We start from the raw sequence: 25,000 nt of genomic DNA on the forward strand, positions 1-25,000 counted from the left end.
TGTTTAAAGCTTCGTTAATATAATAATATCGATATTTAATAATAAAATATTAAATATTACTAAAAAAATAATAATATAATATAATTAATTATATGAATGATAATTTAAAATAATAACACCACAGCATACTTTTGAAGACGGTGATAAGAATTTTTGACATTTTCTTCGTAAGGAGGCATTCGGGAAGTTCTTTCAGGAAAAGTTTCAGCAGATCCGCCAAGTCATGCACCGATACTGCATCGTAATCTACCGAATCTGTAGTAGCAGCAGCAGCATCAGTAGCAGTAGTAGTAGTAGTAGTAGTAGTAGTAGTAGTAGTAGTAACAGAAGTAGTAGTAATGGTAGTAGCAGCATTAGCAGTATAGTAGCGACATAAAATTCTAACCAGGATTAACAAGGACGTCCCTCTTTAACTGCTGTACCCGGGACTTTACACCGGATTTCCGGAAAATTCCCTCGCACTCATTTATCGACCGCCTAATTTTTTTCATGGCCAGGAGGATACATTTAGGCAGGGCCTGGCCGTGCAAGAGATGCAAAACTTCGAGTGATGTGCCAAATGTTGCGGATGATTGCTGGTCGTTAAGATTTATCGGTTTCGGTCTGCGGTTTGCGAGGCTGTTTTTGATCGGTCGGTTGGTTAATTGTTTGTTTAAATAATTGTTTAGTTGTTTAAACGAATGATTGATTGATTAGTTGATTGATTGATTTAGTTGATTGATCGAGTTATAATGATACATAATAGCGAATTAAATGGGTAAACTGATAGTTCTATAAAATTCATAATTAACATCCTGTATTATTATTGCTATTATTATTATTATTAGTTACAGTTTATAATGCATAATTTTCCTTTTCAACATAATCATATTATCATCATAAGCTCTTTCTCGCTAAACACCCTATCTATCCTTTATCATACTTTCAATTCTGTCATAACTATCACTCATCATCAACCTATCGTCATCATCATCATCACTCCGTGGTCGTCATCATCATCACCCCGCCATCATCATCATTATCATCACCCCGTCATCATCATAACCCCAACCTCTTCCACATTTTCCGGTCTATGGCTCTATAGTTTTCCAGTATTGATACGATCCTAAGCAGGCAGTACTTTTCCAAGATGGCGACCTGCCTAACGTCCAGATGGCTCAGACTGTTGTTAGGCATTCTGTACTTGTTTGGCAGATTGGGGGGTCCAGTGGCGAAACTTTGCCATCTTACCGTACGTCGACTGTTGATGTAATGATGAGAGTGATGAGATTATGTTGTTGCAATGATGAAAGTGATGTGATGATGAGATTGACGTGATAATGTGAATGTGATTAGAATGTAAGGATGAGATTGATGAGATAAATGACATGAAGATAATCGTGAAGAAGAGGATTTTCGCGATGGTGATAGAATTTATATAAGAATTCATCTTCTAGTGTGGCCACCGAAACAGAAATATTCCACGTCTTAGCAAAAATGTTCACCATTTATTTAAAAAAATTATAAATATAATCCATGACAGGCATGTTTGATGTTAGACACACACACACACACACATACACACACACACACACACACACACATACACACACACACACACACGCACACGCACACATACACGCACACACACACTCTCCACACGCACGCACGCACTCTCCACACGCACGCACGCACACATACACACGCCACAAATGCACACACACTCACACAACACACACACACATACATACATATTTATATAACATTCTTCTGCATAGTGTTAATTATGTTGCCAATTAAAGAGAGACAATCTTCCTCATTGTTTTACATACACACCTAAATAAATTTATGCATACATACATACTAACAAACATATACATACACACATGCATACATACATACATACATACATATATACATACATACTAACATACATATACATACACACATGCATACATACAGGCATACACACATGTATACATACATACATTAAACATATAATATTTATTCGGATATGTAACGTATGATTCATCTTTGTTTTGTCAGTTTTTTCATCAACAACATCTTCGTCATCATCATCATTGTCGTCCTCTTCCTCTTCCTCCTCATCATCATCATTATTATTATTTTATTTATTATTCTTATTATCATTATTATTATTAAGTATTGTTATCATAACTGCTATCAACATTATCAGCATCATCATTATGTGCTTATCAGTCGCCAATAATTTAATAATTATATCTTTACCTATCAATCAATCAATCAATTATTCATTCATTCAAGCACTCTCATTCATTCATTCCTTCATTCCTTCATTCCTTCATTCCTTCATTCATTCATTCATTCATTCATTCATTCATTCATTCATTCATTCATTCATCCATCCATCCATTCTTCTATCCATCCACTAACTTAGATGGCCTCCTAGTTAGGGAGGAACCAACGCCAGAATCTCTTCTTTCTTTAGAGTCATCCAGAGAGCTATTATTATCCGGAAAAACCCAGCCGTCATCGTCATCATCATCGTCTTTCTTATTATTATTAGTATTGTTATTTTTGTTATTATTATTGTTGTTGTTGATTTTGTTGTTTATAGAGACAGCCGATATTTCAACGTCTGCTTTAGCATTCTTATTGAAGATGATGATGTCATTATTATCATTAACATTAACGTTGACGTTTATATTGTTGTTGTTGTTGTTGCTGTTGTTGTTTTGGTTAATATTGTTGTTGTTGCTGTTGTTGACGATGACGTCATTTCCGTTGTCGTCATAAATATTCTCAGTGTTATCCAATGACGCAATTGGAGCTTTCTTATATGCCATACGGCGAATCGCAGCTGTATTATTATTACTATTATCATTATTATTATTATTATTATTATTATTAGTAGTAGTAGTAGTAGTAGTAGTGGTAGTAGTAGCAGCAGTAGTCGTAGAAGTAGTTGTAGTAGCAGCAACCGCAGTAGTAGTAGCAGTAATGTTTTTCATAGTACTATTAAAAGCATTACCATCGGCGGATTTAGTGTTAAGAGAACTGATGTTGTTGGTAATTGTGGTGGTAGTAAAAGTTGATAATGAGTTACTGTTGATGTTGTTGTTGTTGATGTTGTTGTTGATGTTGTTGTTGTTGATGTTGTTGTTGTTTTCGTTGTAGTTGACATTGAGTATAAAGTCGTTGTGCGATTCGCTACTAGATGATGGTGTTGTCAGATTACCTAAGTGATTAAGAAATGGTTATGATGGGATGATGGTGGTTATGACGGTGATCAAGATGGTGATTACAATGATGATTAAGGCGACAATGATGATGATGATGGTGGTGACGATGATTGTGACGATGTTATGATGATGGTGATGATGACGATGTGATGATGGTGATGATGACAATTCTAGAGCATATAAACGATATAATTACGTTAATATGCAACCTACCAGTATAAAAATAAGCTGTTATGCATTACAGAAATTTCATTGGCATGATATGTATATATATATATATATATATATATATATATATATATATATATATTTATAATTATATATGTTTATATGTCTATATAATAACAATAATAACAACAATAATAAATAACAATAATAATAAGATTAGTAAGAATAATAAGAAGAACTTACCGCTCAAACTGATAACACTCCGAGAATCATAATCATCATCGTCGTCGTCATCATATCCTCCGAGACAACGGTGATGATGATCATCATCACCGTCATCATTACTAAGATTCTTTCTTCTAGAACTTGTGGTACTTGTAGTAGCGACAGAAGTTGTAGTACTGCTATTCAATGTTTCATCTAACAAGTATATATTCTTGTATAAATCATCAAGTATTTCGTCAAAGGGATCCTCATTACCATTAGCCGATTTGAACAACAAAGATGATGACGATAAGGATGATAATGGCTGTGGCTGTGACGATGGTGATGGTTGTTGAACTGGTGGTGTTGGTAATGATGCTGACAAATCTGATTTCTCGATGTACATGTTGTTAAGTTTTTTAATAGTGGTCTTCCTCAACTTAACGCTTTTTTTGGTAAGAATGTTGCTGATGAATTGAAATTTTTTAAATGATCTTTTTTCACAAATGACGTCATCGTCATTAATATCATCACCATTATTATCCTTATTGTGGCCAGTAGTAGTAATGATAGCAGCAGTAGTAGTAACAGCTGCAGTAGTTGCAGCAGCAGCAGCCGTAGTAGTAGCATCTTTTCTACCATCTCCTTCACTCACAAAATGTCTCCCAACATTATCATCAACAACATCATCATTCGGATTATTTCTTCGATCTTGCATGCTTGGAACAATGTCAACACATTTTAAAAGATCAACCTTAGCCCTTAACTCTGGCGATATTTGATCGCTATTCGGGGAGCTGATTCTATTTTTAGTAATTATTCTTACGTCATCTGACTTCCGGTCTGGAGAGTTGATTCTATTATTGGAAATTAACATGACGTCATCGGATTTTCTGACGTTTTTGAGTCTAAGTGAACGACGGACGGATGTTGAAGCGTTGTTGAGCATTCGGATGAAAGGACTTTTGAATTTTGGTGTGGTTTGTGGCGTAGTTGGTGTCGATGGCGATTGAAGTTGCTGCTGCTGCTGTTGCTGCTGCTGTTGAAGTTGTTGTTGTTGATGTTGTTGCTGATGTTTGTGTTGTTGTTGTTGATCTTGGTCCATTTTAAACAGCTTCCGAAACATTTTAGGTGTCTTTTGTTGCTCGTTTGATTGTTGTTTTTGTTGCGGCGACGATTCCTGGTGAAATAGTTGTTGCTCAAATTGTTGTTGTTGAAATCTTTGTTGTTGTTTGCCCGGCGCTTGTTGCGCAAACTGCCTACGTTGCGAATGAAATAACGGAATGCATCTATTGAAAAAAAATTCGTCATCACCATTACCATCATCTTTATCTTCTTCAGCAGCAGCAGCAGTAGTAGTAGTAGCAGCAGCAGTAGCACTCAATTTATCAGCCCCATCTCCAACCTCAACACTGCCAGCATTGTCAACATCGTCAACAGCATTTTCGTTAATGGAGAGAAGCAAAGTAGATGATGGAGTGGACGACTGTGATGGTGAAGATGATGCCCGCGATGAGAGTTTCGTCCCGACATTGGCACTTTTCTCAAAAAGTTCATTTTCGAATTCATCAGTATTATTCCGAACTTTATTATTATTGTTATTATTATTATTAGTTTTATTATTACACAAAATTGTTTGTCTATTAACGATCCTGTAATTTTCGATAATCAGACAGCTGTCTGAGGTTAATTTTTCACTCGCATCATTCTTCAACGATTCACTCTTTACTAAAAATTTTTTACTTGGCGGAGTTAGAGTCGACCTAGTAATAGAGCTTGTAACTCTAGCAGTATCAGAAATACAATTAAAAGTATCGCCAACAATAGCAGTAGTAATAGTAAATTTACCAGTTGGAGCAGTGTAAGTATTGAAAGTATGATCATCGCCACTATACTTCCTGTATCTTATACTGCTACTACCTTTTTTATTACCCAAGTCATCAATAGTTAAAGTACTAACAAAAGTGTTAGTAGTAGCATTAGCAGTATTTGTAGTAGAACTAGTAGCAGCAGTAGTATTGGTACTGTTATTACGATCATGTTTTCTCCTTCTACAATGCAGGGCTGAATGATTGAGTTCCAACTCGATTGGGGACGGTAGAGATTTGTTGAGGTTGATGATGGCACTTGCGCTGCAGTCAGGCGTGTTTGTGAGACTGTCTGACAAACTGTACAGTGAATCGAAAACATCTAAGTAATTTTTTGAACGTACGAAGCTGCTTAAGCCGCCGTCGTCGTTGTCGTTGTCGTTAGTTATCCTGTGGCTAGAAGCCGTAGTAGTCATGACAGTTGTAGCAGTGGTAATATTTACATTACTATCTGTAGTAATTGTAGTATTTGTTGTGGTAGGTGTAATAAAATTGAGGATGATGTCACCATTGTTTTCATGCTCAACATTCAGAACTGGATGGTTCTGGTGGAAATGTTCTAAGAATAATAAAGTTTTGCGAAATTCGCATTCCTCATCGTTTATGTAGTCGTCAGCTGATGAAGAAAACTTGGACAGATTTTCGCAGCTTAGAAAATCGTCGGTATTTGTAGTAACGGTCATCATGGAATCGTGCATCGGAGTTCGGTCGGAGCCTTGCGATATCGTATCGTCGAGTTCGGTATTGTCGATACTGTCAATTGAATGAGAATTCTTGATGATCAAATTTGGTTTATCTTCAACTGAAATGCATTTCGATTGATCTTTCGAGTAAAATAAGTCGGCAGTCGGTACGATATTCGGGTCGGTACGACTGATACAACAATCAACGGTTTGTTTGGAAGTTTCAAGTGGGTTGACGGACATATTCGGGTCGTTGTGGATGTGCTCCGTTACGTGATCGCTGTAAGTTCTCGACCACCTCTGTTTCTTCGCATCATAAATCCATTTCCGGCTGAGAGCGAATGATTTGTTGTTGTCGTCATCGTATTTAGTGTTTTTGTTGTTGTTGTTGTTGCTGCTGAGGTTGTTTTTGATGTAATTGCTGAAGTTGTTTTTTATGTTGTTGTTGCTGCTGCTTATGACGTTGGAGTTGTTGTTGTTGTTGTTGTGATTATTATCGTTGTTATTTCGGTTGTAGTAGTTGTAGTTGTTGTTGTAGTTGTTGACGTTTGCGTTTACATTTTCAACGATGTTTAGATCGATGGAGTTCGCGCTATCTCTATTTTTATTTTTCTCATCATCATCATCATCGTCGTCGTCACCCTCATTGCGTTCATGATTTGCATTCACCCCAACCGCAAGCTGTTTGCAACCGTCAATATTTATTTTAACGTCACCACCATCATCGTCATCTTCTTCCTCTTTGTCTTCCCCACCACCACCATCATCATCACATACGTTGTCGTAATCAGATAAACTATTGGAATCCTAAATATTTCAACGATATCATGTGAATTTCAATGAAAGAACGATCCGACAAATGAATGAATGAACGAACGATTGAATGAATGAATGAATGAATGAATGAATGAATGAATGAATGAACGAATGAACAATTGAATGAACGAATGGATGAATGAATGGATGAATGAATGAATGAAGTAACTGTTTAGAAGAAAAAAGTTTAAAAGGACTGAATGAATAAAAATGTAATAAAAAGACAAAAAATTATATGAAAATAAACATTTCATAAGTCAAAGATTTCGAATTCAATGAACGAAAGAAAGAACGAGACAGCAAGATGAATGAATAAGAAACTACAAAAGACACATTTACACAATCTTAAGAAAAAAATTTTTAACACAGACACCAGACAAACACACACGCACATACGCACGCATATAAACACAATAACACACATGCACCAACTCATTCATGTACGTTCGTACATATCACACATTGCGTTCATTAAATGTTAACATGTAACACGCATACAAACACACATACACACTTTCACACACAGACACACACACACACAGAGACACACACAAACCAACACAACCGATGTCAAATCAATTAATTTGTTAATTTGTAATTCAAGCGGCTCGCAGAAGCTAACGTTAAAAAAGAACATAAAAAAGGAAGAATACATCAATACTAAAACTACTGCTGCTGCTACTGCTGCTACTACCACTACTATGACCACCACCACCACTACTACTACTACTGATACTATTATCGTTATTATTACTACAATTTTATGATAGCTACATAATTAATAGTAATAGTAGTGATACTGCTAAGCTAATATGCCATGCTACTAACAAAGCAATCATAATTGGAAACAGTGTGTATATTAAATTATACCAGGCTTATATAAATATATATATATATATATATATATATATATATGTGTGTGTGTGTGTGTATGTGTGTGTGTGTTTGTCTGTGTGCATTCATATATATATACGTGCATGCATTTAAGGTTTGTGCGCGTGTCTGTGATTTTGACTGTCGTGCATTTGTTGTAATGAATATTTTTATATGGCACCGCATAACTAAGCTAATTTTGACCATGTATGCATCTACGTATAAATGAATGAATGAATGAACGAATGAACGAACGAATGAAAAATGAATGTAGTAAACGTAAAATTATTGACGAAGCGAATGAATGAATGAATGAATGAATGAATGAACGAATGAACGAATGAATGAATAAATGAACGAAGGAAAGAATGGGTAAATATGTGAAAATAAGATAAGATAAACAAAACTAGATTATATCCAAAAGCAAAATGGTAAAAACACATGCTTCATGAATATATAAACTCGTCATACAAACACACCTACCTACACACACACACACACAAACACAGAAAGGGAGAGAGCGGTTAAAAGAGAGAGAAAGAAAAACAAATATGCTCATAAAATGTCTATTTTATATTTATTTATTAGCGAATTAAACCATTTTTTAGGTATTTTTTTGTTATTATGGTAAGAATAAAATATAACCGTATTATAATTTTGCTGAAGAGAATGTCGGCGACGATGATGATGAAGAGGATGATGATGACGTTGGTGATGACGATCATGATGATGATGATGATGATGATGATGATGATCTACATGCTCGTCCGGATGGTAGAACGTTGCACATCTGTTCAAGATCTCAATGCGTCTGAAAATGCATTAATGAATGAATGAATGAGTGAATGAATGAATGTATGAATTGATGAACGAATAAAAAAGCAAGTAAAGAATGAAAGAATAAATGGATGAATGAATGACTAAACAACTTCTTGAATAAGATGAATGAGCTAATGTAATAAATAGCCAAATGAATAAATGTTACTGACAAACAAGTACATAAATTATACACATTATTGATTTAAGTATACCTACAGACACACACAACCACACTCACACACAACCACACACGCAATTTTTCTAAGGAGACTTTTTCATCCTGATGAATTTTATTAAGGTTAAAAAAAAACTTTTAATATTTGACATTTTTAATAAATGATAATAAATTTCATCAAGATGATAAAAGTCTCCTTAGAAAAATTGAGAAACTCAACTACAAGTTGAATAATGCCAAAAACGCAGTGGTCTTTATAAATAATTGTATATATATATATATATATAAATAATTGTATATATATATATATATTCGTTTAATGAAATATATATATATATATATATCATATATATATATATATCATATATATATATATATATATTGTTATACATACATGTAGCAAAGTTACAAAAAAACATTTCTAACAACATAATTCAAGTGCAACCACATACAAAATTGCGCGCGATCAAACAAAAATTTTTCAATCGCACACACACGCACATACATACACACATACATACACACATACATACACACACACATACATACACACATACACACACACACATATATATATATATACATATATACAAACTCATATTGTATACATGTATGGCAAGCCTGGATGATGGTCTTAAAGCCATGTTGACATACCACTATTTACACCTGCCTGCTTTATCTTACTTACATGGTTATAGAGAAACAAACACACAAAAAAAGAATGAGAGGAAGAATGAGAGAGAGAGAGAGAGAGAGAGAGAGAGAGAGAGAGAAACAAAAAGAGAGAAAGAAGAGAGAGAGAGAAACAAAAAGAGAGAAAGAGAGAGAAACAAAAAGAGAGAAAGAGAGGATGAGATAGACAAAAGAAACCAGAAAAAAAAGAGACAGTATAAAATATTCTGAAAGAGAGAGAAACAGTGATTCATATAGAAGCAAGCAAACATACAATCATACATACATAAAATGCATACATACAAACAAACATAAAAATACATACAAACATACATACAGATTACAGAGACATACTTATACAAAGCCTGTAACGAAATGTCATCAAGGAATGCATGGTCTCGCTGTACACTTAGCAAGTCCAATGGAAATTGGCGATCTGTCGGTCATGATGATGATGTTTATAATGATGATGATGATGATACCTCTAATAATAACAACAATAATAATAATTTATATAATAATAATAATATAATATATAATAATAATATAATTGACGTCTTTTTCTTTCAATAGCACATGCATGCGCAAGCCATTGTTAAGTTCTTTCACGTCATTATTATCGTTGTTGTGATTTTTATCCTTGCTAATGTTGTTACTATTATGAATATCATTATTATTATTATTGTTGTTGTTGTTACTTGACGCTGTTGTTTAAGTCATTAATAATATTGCACCCGAATGAACTCGTCACCAAAGAATTTATTAGGATCGTCATCATCGTTCTCTAGTACACGTCAAAATCATCATCATCAACATCATTCTACGCTGCTGCTACTGCTGCTACTGCTACTACTATTACTACTACTACTATAACTATTATTCATCCTAACTAACATAATTTATGCACCCAGGTTTATTAATATTCATGAGTTAGAAGTCACCAAAGAAACAACGTACCTCTGTACATGTGGGCGTATTGGGGAAAGCCCGTTTCAACCAGCCAATCACAGGCTTCGGATGCCTGAAGCTCTGTAAATTGCAATAATATTATCAAGGTCAAGTTCAAATAAATAAATTATGAGGTCATCTGAGGTCATGTGAATAAGTTATTAGATCATATGAGTGTGTTGTTGGGTCACACAAATAAATTATAGGCTCAAGTGTCAGGGTGTCATGGTCGTGTGAATAAATTATAAGGCCATGTGAATAAACTATGAGGTTACGTAAAAAAATTACGTTGTCATACAAATAAATTATGAGGTCATATGAATAAATTATGAATAAACTATAAAGTAATATGAATAAATTATAACAAACAATGTTATTCATTTTTCTACTGACGTTATTAACATCGTGTGAAAATATGTATATATGTTGTTTACTATTCAGCTTGAGATTTCAATGTTGATGTCACTGTTGTTGTTGTTGTTGATGATGACGATGATGTTGTTGTTGATAATGATAATGAAGATAATGATGATGACGACGACGACGACGACGATGATGACATAAATTTGTCTTACGTCATTCGTATTAAAATTTCAAGTATGTATGCAATAAAAAAAAAAACATTCGTTCGGAGGTATGTCAGTTCGATTGTATGTTTTCATGTGTGTGTGCGTGTGTGTGTGCGTGCGTGTGTGTCTATTCACATTCACTTCAAATGAGTTCGGGTTAATCTCTGTGGGTTACCACTAAGGGACTACGATAACAATAATTTCGCAATTAAGAAGAAATAATTTTATTATTATTATTATTATTTAATATTATTATTTTATTATTATTATTATTATTTATTATAATTATTGCTACTATAATATATTCGTAATAATATTCCCGCCTCTACCATAGGCTGGATGTTACTTACAATTAAAGAGAAATAGTTTTATTATTAAGTTTATGGTTATTATTATTATTATCATCATCATTATTATTATCATTATTATTATTGTTGTTGTTTTTATTATTGCTGTTATTATTAATAATAATTTTACTATTGTTACCCATTCTTGGTATGGAATTTTCTTGCATACAACAATGCCCAATTCAGAGACATTAACAGACATTAATGAAAATAATAATAATAATAATTACATTTAATTATATTTAATAATAATAATAATTATTAATATTATTAATACAGTATTAGCATAATAAAAAAAGCGTTTAGAGTTTTTTTTAATATTTCGATAAAGAGGAAACTTTTAAACTTGCATTTAATAAGTGCAGATTAGTTTAGTAATTAGGAATATTTATCTCATGGAATTCTCTTCATTTATTCTTTCTTTCATTCATTCTTTCTTTTGTTCATTCATTCATTCATTCATTCATTCATTCATCAATTCATTCATTCACTCACCAGCGATTTGAGGCACATACTGCAGCAGACTCTCAAACAGTAGCAACGAATTTTGTCTGTGCTTGTTTTGTAATTGTTGTTGTTGATGCTGATGTTGTTGTTGTTGTTGATGTTGATGCTGTTGATTTTGTTGTTGCTGATGCTGTTGATGTTGATGTTTTTGAGGTAGTAAACATAGATGATATTGTTGTAGTTGTTGCTCAGGCGGTCGTTGCAATTGTTGTTGTTGATGTTGTTGTTGATGTTGAAGTTGTTGATGTTGATGTTGAAGTTGTTGTTGTTTCTTATAAGAATCCATCTTCAATTTGTTTTATTTTGCTCGCTAAACGCTAAAAAATTTTGGGAGAAAAAATGAAATAAACACGTACATTACATTGTTTTAGCACATAGGAAGCTCAAATATCATTCACCCAATTTCTCATCCTATCACTCATTCATTTCATTGTTTACAATTTTTAATATTATTACTATTATTTATTCTTTATTCATTCATTCATTCATTCATTCATTCATTCATTCATTCATTCATTCATATTGTTTATGTATGTTTACAGCGTTAATTTCTCACGGGGTATCGATCATTCAATCAGCAAAACTCTCAATCAATCGACACTTCATTCTGTACCATCCATCCATCCACTCGTATATCCATCCATCCATATATCCATCCATCCATCCAATCAATCACTCCATCGTTCATTTATTTATAATTTCATTCATTCATTTATCCATTTATCAATTCATCCTTCCATCAATATATCAATTTACAGTCAACCGGTCAGACGATCTTTAACTCATTCATTCATTTATTCATTCACTCATTCTCCATCCATGCTTTCACTCATTCCACATGCAAATACCATCACCATTACCATCTTATCAATATTTTAATCTGAACTTTGAACTGTGTCAGGGTTGGTTGGCTGATGGTTGGCCAATTGAAGGTTTTATTTAAAATGTTTGTTTACAGAATGTGCCATATAAATTTAAAAAAATTTAATTTAGTTTTCTGATGACAAATCAACTATTTTCATCCTTATATATATATGTGTGTGTGTGCGTGTGTTGTGCTTATGTGAGTGATTGTATGTGTGATTGTGTGCGTAGGTTTGTGTGTGTGTGTGTGTGAGTGTGTGGGTGTTTTCGCTTACTTATTTATAAACTCTAAAATTATTCGATCATAGATTTACCATCAAAGTTGAGATATGTGTGCCAATGAATTTATGATAACTGCTTGTGTGTGCGCGCGTGTGTTTGTACGTGCGAATGAATAACCGTGTGTATGTGTCAAAATGTATATATGTATGTGTATAAATGATTTTGTGTGCGTGTGTGTGTGTTTGTTTGTATACAAAGTCGCATGATTTATTTACTGGGTGTATTTTTTGTACAAGGTCTTCTTATTATAATCTTTAAAGAAATAGTAGTAGCAGAGGTAGCAGTAGTAGAAGTAGAAGTAATAGTAGTAGTAGTAGTAGCAGAGTAGTAGTAGTAGCCGCAGTAGTAGTAGTAGTAGTGGTAGCAGTAGTAGTTGTAGTAGTAGTAGTAGTAGAAGTAGTAGCAGCAGAGTAGTAGTAGTAGCAGGTAGCAGTAGTAGAAGTAGTAGGTAGTAGTAGTAGTAGTAATAGTAGCCATAGTAATAGAAGTAATAAAAGATGATAACAAAGATAATAACACCACCATGAGCTTAACATCTACATTAATAATGAACATGCAACATCCTACTGTTCTAAGTATATATATATACATATATATATACAAACATACATATACAACACATACACACTCACACACACTCGCGCGCGCACGCACACACATAATTTATGCGCATATAATTTTATAATTGCTACAAAAGAGACCCAACTAAACTAAATATTAAAATAAACATAATTATAACCAAACACTGAAGCAATTATGTTAATGAGCTAGTGGCGATGATGATGATGACGATGATGACGATAATAACGATGATGGTTATGGTAATTATGATGATGATGAGGATGACGATGATGATGATAATGACTATGGAGATGACGATGATGACGATTATGTACGATAATACAATGACGTCATGGCGATGATGATGATGATGATCGTAATATGTCATGATGATGATGATGACCAATGATGATAGATAATTATGATAATAATTATGATAATAATTATGATAATAATTATGATAATAATTTAATAATGATGGCGATGACAAAATAGAATAAAGGAATGTCATAGCTCAATTTAAAAAAATACTTTTAACAAAACTTATATCAATAATACTACTACTGCTGCTGCTACTACTACTACTACTACTGCTACTACTACTACTGCTTCACAACTACTACTACTAATAGTAAATTATTACTAACAATATTTCAGAACGTTAGCAACTTTTTAAAACTTGAAGATTTTTCAAATATTATTAATGAATACACCTTGTGGATGGTGATGAAGCAGACGATTATGATTACGATGATGACGAGATGTGATTACAAGGATGATGATGATGGTGATGATGATGGTGATGATGATGGTAATGATGATGGTGATGAGGATGATGATGAAGGTGATGAGGATGAAAGTTATGATTGTAGTAACAGTAAATTTTTAGTAAAATGCAAACCGACATACTTTTAGGCCTTTACGATAATTTTATTTTTTTGGACGACATATCAAAAAACTTCCTCCTAAGCATCACCATCCATTTCATCATCGTCATCGGTGTGTTGATGTTGTTGTTGATTTTGTTGTTGATGTTGTTGATTTTGTTGATGATTTTGTTGTTGTTGTTGATGATGATGATGTAATTATCGATGTTGTTGTTCTTGTTGTTGACGTCATTGCGATTTCATATTCTTTATTTTCTATTATATAACGTTTAAAAAAACAAAAATAAATTAAAACTTTTTAAAAAAGGTAACATATAAGAACGACCAACAACCGACAATAACAACAGAAACAACATATGCCATAATAATACAATTATTATTATCCATATACATTTTAAACATATATAACAATAATAATAATAATAATAATAATAATAATAATAATAGCAAACTCACCAAAAGTAAATAACCCCAACCGTATACAGCATTTGTACAGCTCACATGTGTCTTAAATGTTTATAATTTATCCACATATGTGCCTATACACCTTTTATATATCATATATATATATATATATATCCTATAAATGTATATAAATATATATGTATGTATGTATATATATATACATGTATAGATATATATATATATATATATATATACGTTATATCAAAGTGCATAGTTACATTACTAAATCCTTATATATATAAAAATCATATAATTGTCTATATATATACATATATATATATATATATATATATATATATATATATATATACATACACATGATATATTGCATACAAACATCGGATGACACATAATTTTTCATCTTCAAATGCACACCGTACACACGCTACTGCTTATTTTATAATGTAATATATATATATATATATATATATATATGTGTGTGTGTGTGTGTGTGTTTGTTTGTGTGTACGTGTGTGTGTACGTGTGTGTGTGGCGTGCGTGCGTTTGTATGTGTTTGTATATACGTTTATTAAGTTACAAATAATGACTAAATGAATTAATTAATATTTTTTTTTATTAATCTTTAAAAATCAGGATCTTACAGGCCCAGAAACTGTAACAACATGCAAGGCAGTAGAACAAAATTAAACAAATAAGTGAGAAAATAAATACAAAAAGTAAGGAAGAAAAATGATAAAACATGAAAAATAAAATATGCTAGAATAAAATAAATAATAAAAATAATAAAAAATAAGAAAAATATATGAATGATTAAACGAATGAGTGTAAATGGATGAATAAATGAATGAATGAATGAACGACGGAATGAGTACCTTCATTAAAAATGCCAATCAAGGCGTGCCAAATCTGGAATGAATGGAGCCTTGAAATTAGTTCGATGTTAGGAATTCTCAATTCAAATCATTAAACGATTAATATGTATGCATACATGTGGTATGTGTGTTTGTTTATTTGTTTGTTTGTATGTACGTGTGTCCGTGTGTGTGTTCGTGTGTTTGTGTGTGTGTGTGTGTGTGCAAGTATATGTAACGCACCTACCTACTCTGCCACATAACTAATTAATAATTAGTTAATGATTGCCGTGCTATTAAATTGGGTTACAATTAAAAGTACATGTGTGTTTCTATTTTGTTTGGATGTATGTGTGTGTGTGTGTGTGTGTGTGTGTGTGTGTGTGTGTGTGTGTGTGTGTGTGTGTGTGTGTGTGTGTGTGTGTAGGTGTGTGTATGTTTGTGTGTGCATGTTTTTTTTATGTGTGTGTGTGTGATTGTGTGTTTTGTTGCGAGACTAACCAACTTGACCAACTTGACTTAATGTCATTCGTTGAAACAGGCGAGCAACTATTAGTAATTCTACATTTTGTAACTGTAACTACTACTACTGCTGATACTACTGCTTCTGCTACTACTACTGCTGCCAATGTTACTACTGCATCTACTACCGCTACTACACCGCTAAAGAATGCTACTATTGCCTTGATAACTAACTACCTTCCAAATGTTTTAAAATTATTTAACGATTAAATGAATGATTGAACGAAAGAATGAATGAATAAATAAATAAATGAGTAAATGAATGAATATATGAATGAATGAATGTATGTACGAATGAATGAATGAACGAACCAATGAATGCTGTTATGAAAAAGATCAAACGAAAAGTTGTTTGAGCATGTATTTTGCATATATTCAATGATAACTACTGCCGAAGCACTACTACTACTGCTGCTGCTGCTACTACTACTACTACTACTACTACTACTACTACTAAATACTACGTGGCATAAATTAATTACTACCCTTCAAACGCTAGTGAAAGTGGCACTCAAAAAATGAAAAAAAGGAGACGCAAGAATGAAACGAAAGATGAACGATTGAATGAAAAGTGAACGAATAAAGAATAAGTGATTGAAAGTAAAGTGGATGAATGAATGAAAACTGAAGGAATGAATGTTGTGGATGAATTGAAATGCATGAGTGAAGATTGGTTGAATGAACGTTTGAAGAATTTATCGAGAAAACGATCAATAAAAAAGAGATAGATTAAAATGAAGAGAAATAGAGAGGAGAGAGAGAGAGAGAGATTAAGAGAAAGAAAGAGATTATAAAAAACGTGAAAACAATTTAAAGAAACAATTATAAAAAAGGGAATAATAAAGAAGTAGAAAGAAAATCTCATCTCTGAAATAAAATTTTAAAATTCATCTCACAGGTCAAGGTTTCCTAATTTAATCTTCTTATAAAAATAAGAAGAAAACTAGAACTAGATAAGTATATATATATATATATATATATATATATATATATATATGTGTGTGTGTGTGTGTGTGTGTGTGTGTGTGTGTGTGTGTGTGTGTGTGTGTGTGTGTGTGTGTGAGAGAGAGAGATAACTTTAAAAGTTATTTCTGATGGTTTTCGTGTATGCATGTATGTGTTATGCACGTGTGAATGAATGTCTGTATTTTGATGTGTATATGTATATATATGTATGTACATGTGAATTTGTGTACGTGTGTGTGTATGTATGTGTGTATACATGTTTTTGTGTAAGAAAATTTAGAAAATTGAAAATGAGGGGTTTATTTAAATTTTTCCCATTCAAAACGTCATTATTCCAGTTTGAAAGATGATCAAAGACAATTCAAATTGCTAGTTATTTATTACAAGTTTTTCAATGAAATGAATTACTGACAGTTTATTTTTATATAGCGCATAATATATGTTCGAATTTGATCATGTCATATCTATTCATGCGTTTCATAAATTTTTTTTAGCTCATTTTAAGCCAAAGAACTGCTTGTGATTTTCTAATAATTTGCTACCACAATTTTTCCAGTTTTTATCAGTTCTTTGTTTTTGTTCTCTAACGAAAATAAAGAAAATTTAAATGTTAATTATTTCTTGAAAGAATTTGTTCACTTTAATTTTTAATAGTTTAGTGAGTTTATAGTTAAATTTTACAAACACTCTTTTGATTCAGTTTTTTCCAGTTAAATGGAAAACTTAAACGTTTTTGAATCTGATGGAAGTTGTTACCAAAATGCTGGACTATTCCCTGAAAATACTGTTGTCCCCGGTAATGGTAAGCAACAGCCCTCACCATGTAATCGATGGCTGCTGGTGGAAATGTCGTTTATGTTTACTTTTACGTGAACAGTTTTTCATTCAAATGTACAATTAATAGTTGTTGTTATGGAGTTGGGGATTTAAATTTATTTGATTTACTTACTACTGCTAAATTTTCAAAGATTAGTTAGTTAGTTAAAAAAACTTAAAATAGAATAAAATTTAATACATTTTTTTGCAGTTGTGAGGGGAAAGTCATTTGTGTATTCAAGTGCTAGCTTGAACAGACGTCAGGCACAATCCTTTGAAAAGGTAGCAAAAGTTAAGGATAATATAAAAGTTACATGCAATATATGCCAGATAACATGTGATGGCCAGAAAGTTAGCTTTTGTTACTCCTTTAAAAAAAAGTTTAAATTAAGTATCAATGAAAAATTATCTAACTGAAACACACAGTTGTTTCACTGATTTAGTATAAAGTTTAATGTTCAGATCATAAATGATAAGAGTTAGTTACTAATTAATTTGTACTTTCATTCATGTTTAGCAATATGGCGATCATTTAAATGGCCAGAAGCACAAGAAGAAAGCTGAAATGGCGGAGAGGATTGCACATCAGTCAGAAAACAACAAAGCAAGTGTGGTTGTTAGCGATTCATTCCAGCAAAAGCAAGAGCAACTGAAACAACTTATCCAATCGGAAAAAGAACAAAGTATTTTAAGACAAAAACAAGAAAAGGCATTGTCAGAGAACAAAACAACCCATCAACAACTACATAGTTCAGCAGCTGATGAACAGTTGTCAGACGAAGATGGGAAGAAGACGCAAGTTCTTTTGAAGCAGAAGATGCAAGTTCCATCTCCGAACATTCCTTTCTACTGCAAGCTCTGCAATGTTTTATGCAATAGTTCAGAACCTTTCAAACTTCATCTGACGGGTGCTAAGCACCTTAAGGTACCTAATACAAAATTTCAATGAAAAAGAATTTCAATTTACTTTTGTCAATTTTTAACATTTCTTCATATCTTTGATATCATTTTTTTTTCTTTTTAAATAAAAGAATTTAACGATTAAAGGTAAAAAAGGCCTATAATGAAACTTTATTATTTCAAAAAATGTATCATTATTTATTATCCATTTCATTCATATGTAGAAAAAAATTTCTCGAAACGAAGCAACAATTTATCGGCTAAATAATATTATATTATGAAAAATTATCTTTGTTAAAATAGATTGAAATGGTTTTTATTTTTCCTCTTTTAAGAAACTTTCGAAACAGAATGATTCTTTAGAAAAAAACAACAACAACAACATTAACATCACCAATATTGCTAGTAACAACAGCAACAACAATAACATCAATAAAAGTAATGCCAATTCAGAAGCTAATGTTGTTTTGGCAAATACTGGTTTGTTGTTGTTGTTGTTATTGTTGTTGCTGACAATGTGTAGTTATTTATTAATATCATTTGGTTTACGTAGTGTAGGTTTGCAACGTAATGTGACGTTACGTTACGTAATGTAATGTAATATAATACATATTATATTATATTACATATAATATATTAAATTTATGACTTAAAATTTTCTTCTTCAAAGATGATGCTGATGCTAATACAAAGACAATTGATACTTTGTTTGACCAGCTTCTTGGTAAGAGTAATTTTAATTATCATCACCAGGGTCGTCATCATCATCGTCAACCATCACATCGTCATCATTCTACCGCATCATCATCTTATCACATTACCATCACTTTTTTGTCGTCACTATCATCGTGATTTCATATTGCTATTTTTATTTCATCATCTTCATCATTATTTTCACCATTTTCATCACCATCATTTTCATCTTCTTCCTCCTCCTCCTCCTCCTCCTCCTCATCTTTTTCTATGCCTTCATCATCTTTCATCCACTCAAAGGCGCTGATTATCTGAGGGAGTTGTTGAATGAGAAAGGAATAATAAATTATAGGTTGGTTCCATATCTGTATATGTTAAATATGAACACGCACACTCACACACACACACACACACACACACACACACACACACACACACACACACATGCAAATGTCACAGAATTAAATTATACTACACAATGTACATATATAATGTAGTACACACAATACAAATAGTACACACAGATACAAATACAAAAATATATGCATCTCAAGGATTGACATACAAATACTGATACATACAGACATACATACATAGATCCATAGATCCTTGTATTTAAACAACTCAAATATATAATACAATACAATACAATATATGCACATGTACTAATGAAAAAAATACCTCAATTGCCTAGGTGTGAGTTGTGTTCGGTTACTATACCCGATGCTCATCACACAAAATTTCATCTGGAGGGTAGGAAGCACAAAGTGAATTACAGGGTTACTATAATAATTTGTAATTATTATTATTTGTAAATATTATAATTATTTGTAATTATTTGTAATTATTTATTTATTTATCATCTTTGTATTATTGCACCAATAACATTGTAGCCTTTTCATTGGAGTGATTATAATAAACGCGAACGAGTGTTACATTAGCAAACAGAGACAGATAAGCAAACAAACCACATCATCATATAAGCCTTATACAAATACACACATGCATTTGTTGTCATTATTTACACAATAAATATAATCAATAAATCTGTTCCACCCTTGAAGAAAAAAGTCGACCCTTCCATAGTTCTGCCACCAAAGCACATAAACAAAACACTGAAATTGCAAGAGGCAAAAGCCCAGAAGAGAAAAATTAAGGAAGATTTTTGGAGGCAGAAGGATATGATGATGACGGGCATGCCAGGTCCATTTGAGTAAGTTTCAGGGGGTGACCAGGGTGGTTGGTTATAATAATTTTTTGGTTTTAATTATGCTATGTTTATATTGTAATTGTAATTTTTCTATGGGGAAGTATTGTACAATATTATGGTATTATTGTTAATCTATTTTATTTATTTCTCTTTGAGGGATTTTTACTCTATGGATTCTGGGTCTAATGTTAGTGGTTATTTTATTCTTTCAAATATATACACACTCACGCTCGCACACACCCACACACTCACACATAGGCACACACACACAAACACACACACACATATATATATACAGAAAAATACAAACTCGAAATACAACTTGTGTTTATAAATTTTTAGCAGTTCAAGGGTTCAACTTACAACATCAAAGATGCATACATTCACAAGAAATGTATTAGCTGTCAACCACTCCCTGCCAAGGTTGTGAATAATCATTGTAGCTAATTATAGTTATTTATAATAATTATTCATAATTATAGTGGTTATTGCAGTTAAAAATAAAATATTTTTGATTTTAATTTTTGGCAGCTTCAGTATGTGTTGAATTTTGTTGATCACTGTGAGCTAGCACTACAGATTGTCTCAGATATCATGGTCCTCGAGTTAGTTCCAATTTGATTATTCTTCCTTTGCATTACTTCAATAGTTCATTCATTCATTCGTTCATTTATTCATTCATTCATTCGTCCATTTGTTTCATCCTTTCTTTCTCTTATTCAACAAAACAGGGAGCAGCAGAGACAAGAGAAACTAGACTCGTCATTTACGACCCAACAACAACAACCTCAAACTAACAACAACAATTACAACGACGAACAAGCCACATCGACATCAACAGCTGCAGCAGCTGCTGCAGCAACGGCAAATGAAAATGCCACACCACCAGCAGCCAGTGTTAATGCCGAAAAGTTCAGAATTTTGCAAGGAGCAATGAGAGTAGGAGGTCTGTGCACCGGCCTCATTCTCGACTCTGACGACAAATTTGACATTGTTGCTCTGACATCTGTCAAACCCACTGTCGAAATGTTGAATTATATCTATAGGTTGTTGCCTGACGCTTTGAAGGTGTGCTTTTGCTGTTGTTGTTGCTGTTGTTGTTGTTGTTGTTGTTGTGGTTTGGCTTGGTTGGTTTCCATTCTCAATGTCATCTCAGTTAAGTTACACACATATATCAAGGATTTATTTTACAGAAAGTCATTCAAAAAGTCAAAGACAACTCTGAATCTCAACAGCAGCAGCAGCAGCAACCACAACAACCACAATATGAATACGACCACGACATTCACATGATAGAAGATGACGACGAAATACTAGTACAAACATGCGATATGTATCAAATCTGTATCTCAATCCACCTAACGTCATCAGTGTACGATGACGAATCTGCTGTACATACAAAGGAGAATGATGATACTAACAATAAAGATGGTGATGTTGCTATGCTATGTGATGATGATGACCAAAATGATGATAATAAAGGTTGATTGTCTTCATCATCTAGTTATTTCATATACATACAGCTAGAATGGAGAGAATTATTATGAAATAATTAATAAATTTATATAAAAATTTTATTTTTTAAAAATTATTTTTGGATATTTATTGTTACTGTACATGTTGTATATTTATATGCCTTTAGTTTTTGCGTATCTATGAGGCCTTGCTTTTTTTTCTTAAATGTTTTTTTATTCATTGATTTGTTATAATATTGATTAATGTTTGTATTTTCATTGGTTAATAATTATTATTTGATAATAATTTATGTAATTATTGCCTTGTTTAAGACGTTTTAATAAGCAAAGAGTTATGCCTGCAATGGTTGAAAGCCCTTAAGATGGCCAATTGGTTTCAGGTTAATTTGTTCAATAAAATTCGTTAAAATAGGCGTAAACAGATCAGTTAATGTTCTAGAATCATAATAATAATGATAACTTATTATTATTATTATTATTATTATTATTATTAGATTAATAATTTTTCAGGTCAGGGCTATGAATTTATTCGAAGGTTTAAAAGTTATGAAGATTTTTAAGAAGTTAAAGATGGAATGCAGAGACGTCGAGCCCATTTCTGATTGGGTTGATATAATTATTAATGACGTCTTACCATAAATTATTATAATTTATTATAATTTATTCATGACTAGGCCCTGGAAGTTTTAGTCGAAAGGTGTTCATTTATCGAGGGCACGAAGGCCACGCCAAGCGATATCTTCAGATGTCTGCTGCAGGTTCTGGCTTCTGGCATTTTACTAGGTCGGTTATGATAATGATTTGGGCGATGGTGATAAGGATGATTTTTGATAATGATAATGGTAATGATCGATCAATCAATCAGCCAATCATTCATTCTTTCATTTGTTCATTCACTCCATCAGACGGAGTGGGATTGCAGGATCCGTGTGAGAATAGTTTGTGTGATGTTTTTGGTGATCTGCAAACGCAGCAAAGAGAGGATTTGACTAAATATGCACAGGTCTTTTTTTTTCGTTTTTTTTCCCTAATTTTTGTTTGATCTATTCAGTTCTCCGTAATCCACATCTTGGTTCTGTATTGTGGATTATTTATTTATTTTCTTAACTGTTGCAGACGGCCTTACGTTTGCTGACCTTTGAAAGACTGCATACCGTACTTAGCATGGAGAAGCTACAAAGGAAGAGTATTAAGCCTCCGGAGAGCAAAAAGTTAAAATCTAACAACGATGATGATGACGATAATGATGATGATGATAATAATAATAATAATAATAATAATGAGAACTCTTTTATTTCAAAGCAAAGACAATAAATAAGTATGAAAATAAAATAATGAAATGTCACAATAATGTAATAAAATGTAATAAAATGTCAATGATTGCCACAATGCTCATTTTTTAGAAAAGTACATAGCGGTGAAGTATATTCAAATATATATCACGAATTGTTTCTGTCACAATATATGCCATACGATAGCTTTATAACAGTCTCTATCAATTCATCGTTGAAAGAATCCGGCCACAAAATTTTAAAAAGTGAAAAATTAAAATTATTATAAAAACCTATTGGTGATATTTCAAAAGTATTTATAATTATTGTGCAGTGTTTATAGTTGTCATTTAGATTACTGTGCAAATTATCTGAATATTTTTTGATCTTGTATTGCCTGGATGATTCAAAATTTGTTTCATGACAGACCGTCAATTCTAAGATCTCTACTGTGTTGCCTAGTAGGATGGCGATGTCAGGTCGTAGAGTGTTGAACAGATCTGATATAGGGTGAACACCGTCAATTTTCAAATCTGCAAACAACCGACAATAGGCAGGCGCACACAGTTTCAATCGGTTGGTGATCGCGGCCAAAATTTTATTGTGTCTTTCAGTGTATCTTTTAAGTGCGGATGTGGAACCGCAGTTAGAAATCACATGTTTATTTGTTTGTTTACAACCGCAGAGAGGGCACAGAGGAGTTTTGCCCCATTTAAACAAATTGGCGTTTGTTGGCAGTTGCTGTACCAAATATTTTCTGGCAAATTTGAAGAGGACTCCAGCAAGATTCTCCAGAGTTTTTGACCAACGAGAAATATTAGTTTTGATGACGGTTTTTATTTTTGATATAATTGTGCCCTGACTCACAAGCGAAAGAACGCGGTTGAGACTTGATTCAACTCTTTCATCTTCCAGCTATTTGAGCGATGATTTTAGGGCATTTGATTTTGAAAGGATATTGTCAACTTTGATGTAATTGATTGTTGATTCTTTGTACAAAATTGAATTTCTTTGTTTTTGTTGGTTTTAAAATAGTTTCGCAGCTTCAATCTCGTTTTCTCTGCGGTATCTTTTAGGGACATAATATTATAGCCTCCCATCTTTGCTGGCAGCGAATTTAGTTCTGCTACACAGCCACTAATTGGCATATCCAACCAGTTTCGGATAGCTTCAACAATTAGATTATCCAGATTCTCTGCTATCCAAGTCAACGAGAAACTGTAGCTGCGAAGTTCAAAATTTATTTGAGTGGTAACAAACCTTCTCAAAACCTGTAGCTTCTGTTGTGGGCGCACATCCAACTTTGAGATCTTTTCCAACAACTGAGTGGAATAATGATAATAATAATAATAATAATAATAATAATAATAATAATAATAATAATAATAGTAATAATAATGGTAATGATGGTAATGATGATGATG

The 25,000-nt window shown here is 32.5% G+C and overlaps 2 protein-coding genes across 2 annotated transcripts in view; one reads left to right on the forward strand and one right to left on the reverse strand.

Annotated features, from left to right (window-relative positions):
- The window catches only part of HELRODRAFT_190893 (hypothetical protein), a gene marked incomplete at its 5' end in the record, with an annotated part of 16,465 nt that extends 4,007 nt beyond the window's left edge, over window positions 1-12,458 (reverse strand). Inside the window, 10 exons of the mRNA XM_009015650.1 lie at window positions 130-255; window positions 386-477; window positions 1,052-1,240; window positions 2,395-3,199; window positions 3,615-6,933; window positions 8,575-8,626; window positions 9,836-9,917; window positions 10,439-10,510; window positions 11,861-12,138; window positions 12,454-12,458. Coding sequence (XP_009013898.1) covers window positions 130-255; window positions 386-477; window positions 1,052-1,240; window positions 2,395-3,199; window positions 3,615-6,933; window positions 8,575-8,626; window positions 9,836-9,917; window positions 10,439-10,510; window positions 11,861-12,138; window positions 12,454-12,458 — 5,020 coding nt within the window. The remainder of the gene's footprint in view (window positions 1-129; window positions 256-385; window positions 478-1,051; window positions 1,241-2,394; window positions 3,200-3,614; window positions 6,934-8,574; window positions 8,627-9,835; window positions 9,918-10,438; window positions 10,511-11,860; window positions 12,139-12,453) is intronic.
- A 5,322-nt stretch (window positions 12,459-17,780) lies between these two features.
- HELRODRAFT_190894 (hypothetical protein) overlaps window positions 17,781-25,000 on the forward strand; it is a 7,717-nt gene continuing 497 nt past the window's right edge. The window contains exons 1-18 of the mRNA XM_009015651.1: window positions 17,781-18,013; window positions 18,239-18,378; window positions 18,545-18,952; window positions 19,263-19,407; window positions 19,598-19,651; window positions 19,921-19,972; window positions 20,315-20,399; window positions 20,685-20,823; window positions 21,204-21,253; window positions 21,362-21,435; window positions 21,562-21,898; window positions 22,024-22,312; window positions 22,618-22,685; window positions 22,816-22,911; window positions 22,980-23,088; window positions 23,211-23,308; window positions 23,422-23,553; window positions 24,949-25,000. The exon at window positions 24,949-25,000 is cut by the window's right edge and continues 128 nt beyond it. Of these exons, the coding sequence (XP_009013899.1) occupies window positions 17,926-18,013; window positions 18,239-18,378; window positions 18,545-18,952; window positions 19,263-19,407; window positions 19,598-19,651; window positions 19,921-19,972; window positions 20,315-20,399; window positions 20,685-20,823; window positions 21,204-21,253; window positions 21,362-21,435; window positions 21,562-21,898; window positions 22,024-22,312; window positions 22,618-22,685; window positions 22,816-22,911; window positions 22,980-23,088; window positions 23,211-23,308; window positions 23,422-23,553; window positions 24,949-25,000 (2,416 nt within the window). The 5' untranslated portion in view covers window positions 17,781-17,925. The remainder of the gene's footprint in view (window positions 18,014-18,238; window positions 18,379-18,544; window positions 18,953-19,262; window positions 19,408-19,597; window positions 19,652-19,920; window positions 19,973-20,314; window positions 20,400-20,684; window positions 20,824-21,203; window positions 21,254-21,361; window positions 21,436-21,561; window positions 21,899-22,023; window positions 22,313-22,617; window positions 22,686-22,815; window positions 22,912-22,979; window positions 23,089-23,210; window positions 23,309-23,421; window positions 23,554-24,948) is intronic.

The sequence above is a fragment of the Helobdella robusta genome, assembly GCF_000326865.2.
Source record: "Helobdella robusta unplaced genomic scaffold HELROscaffold_16, whole genome shotgun sequence".
In the NCBI taxonomy this organism is placed as follows: Eukaryota; Metazoa; Annelida; class Clitellata; order Rhynchobdellida; family Glossiphoniidae; genus Helobdella; species Helobdella robusta.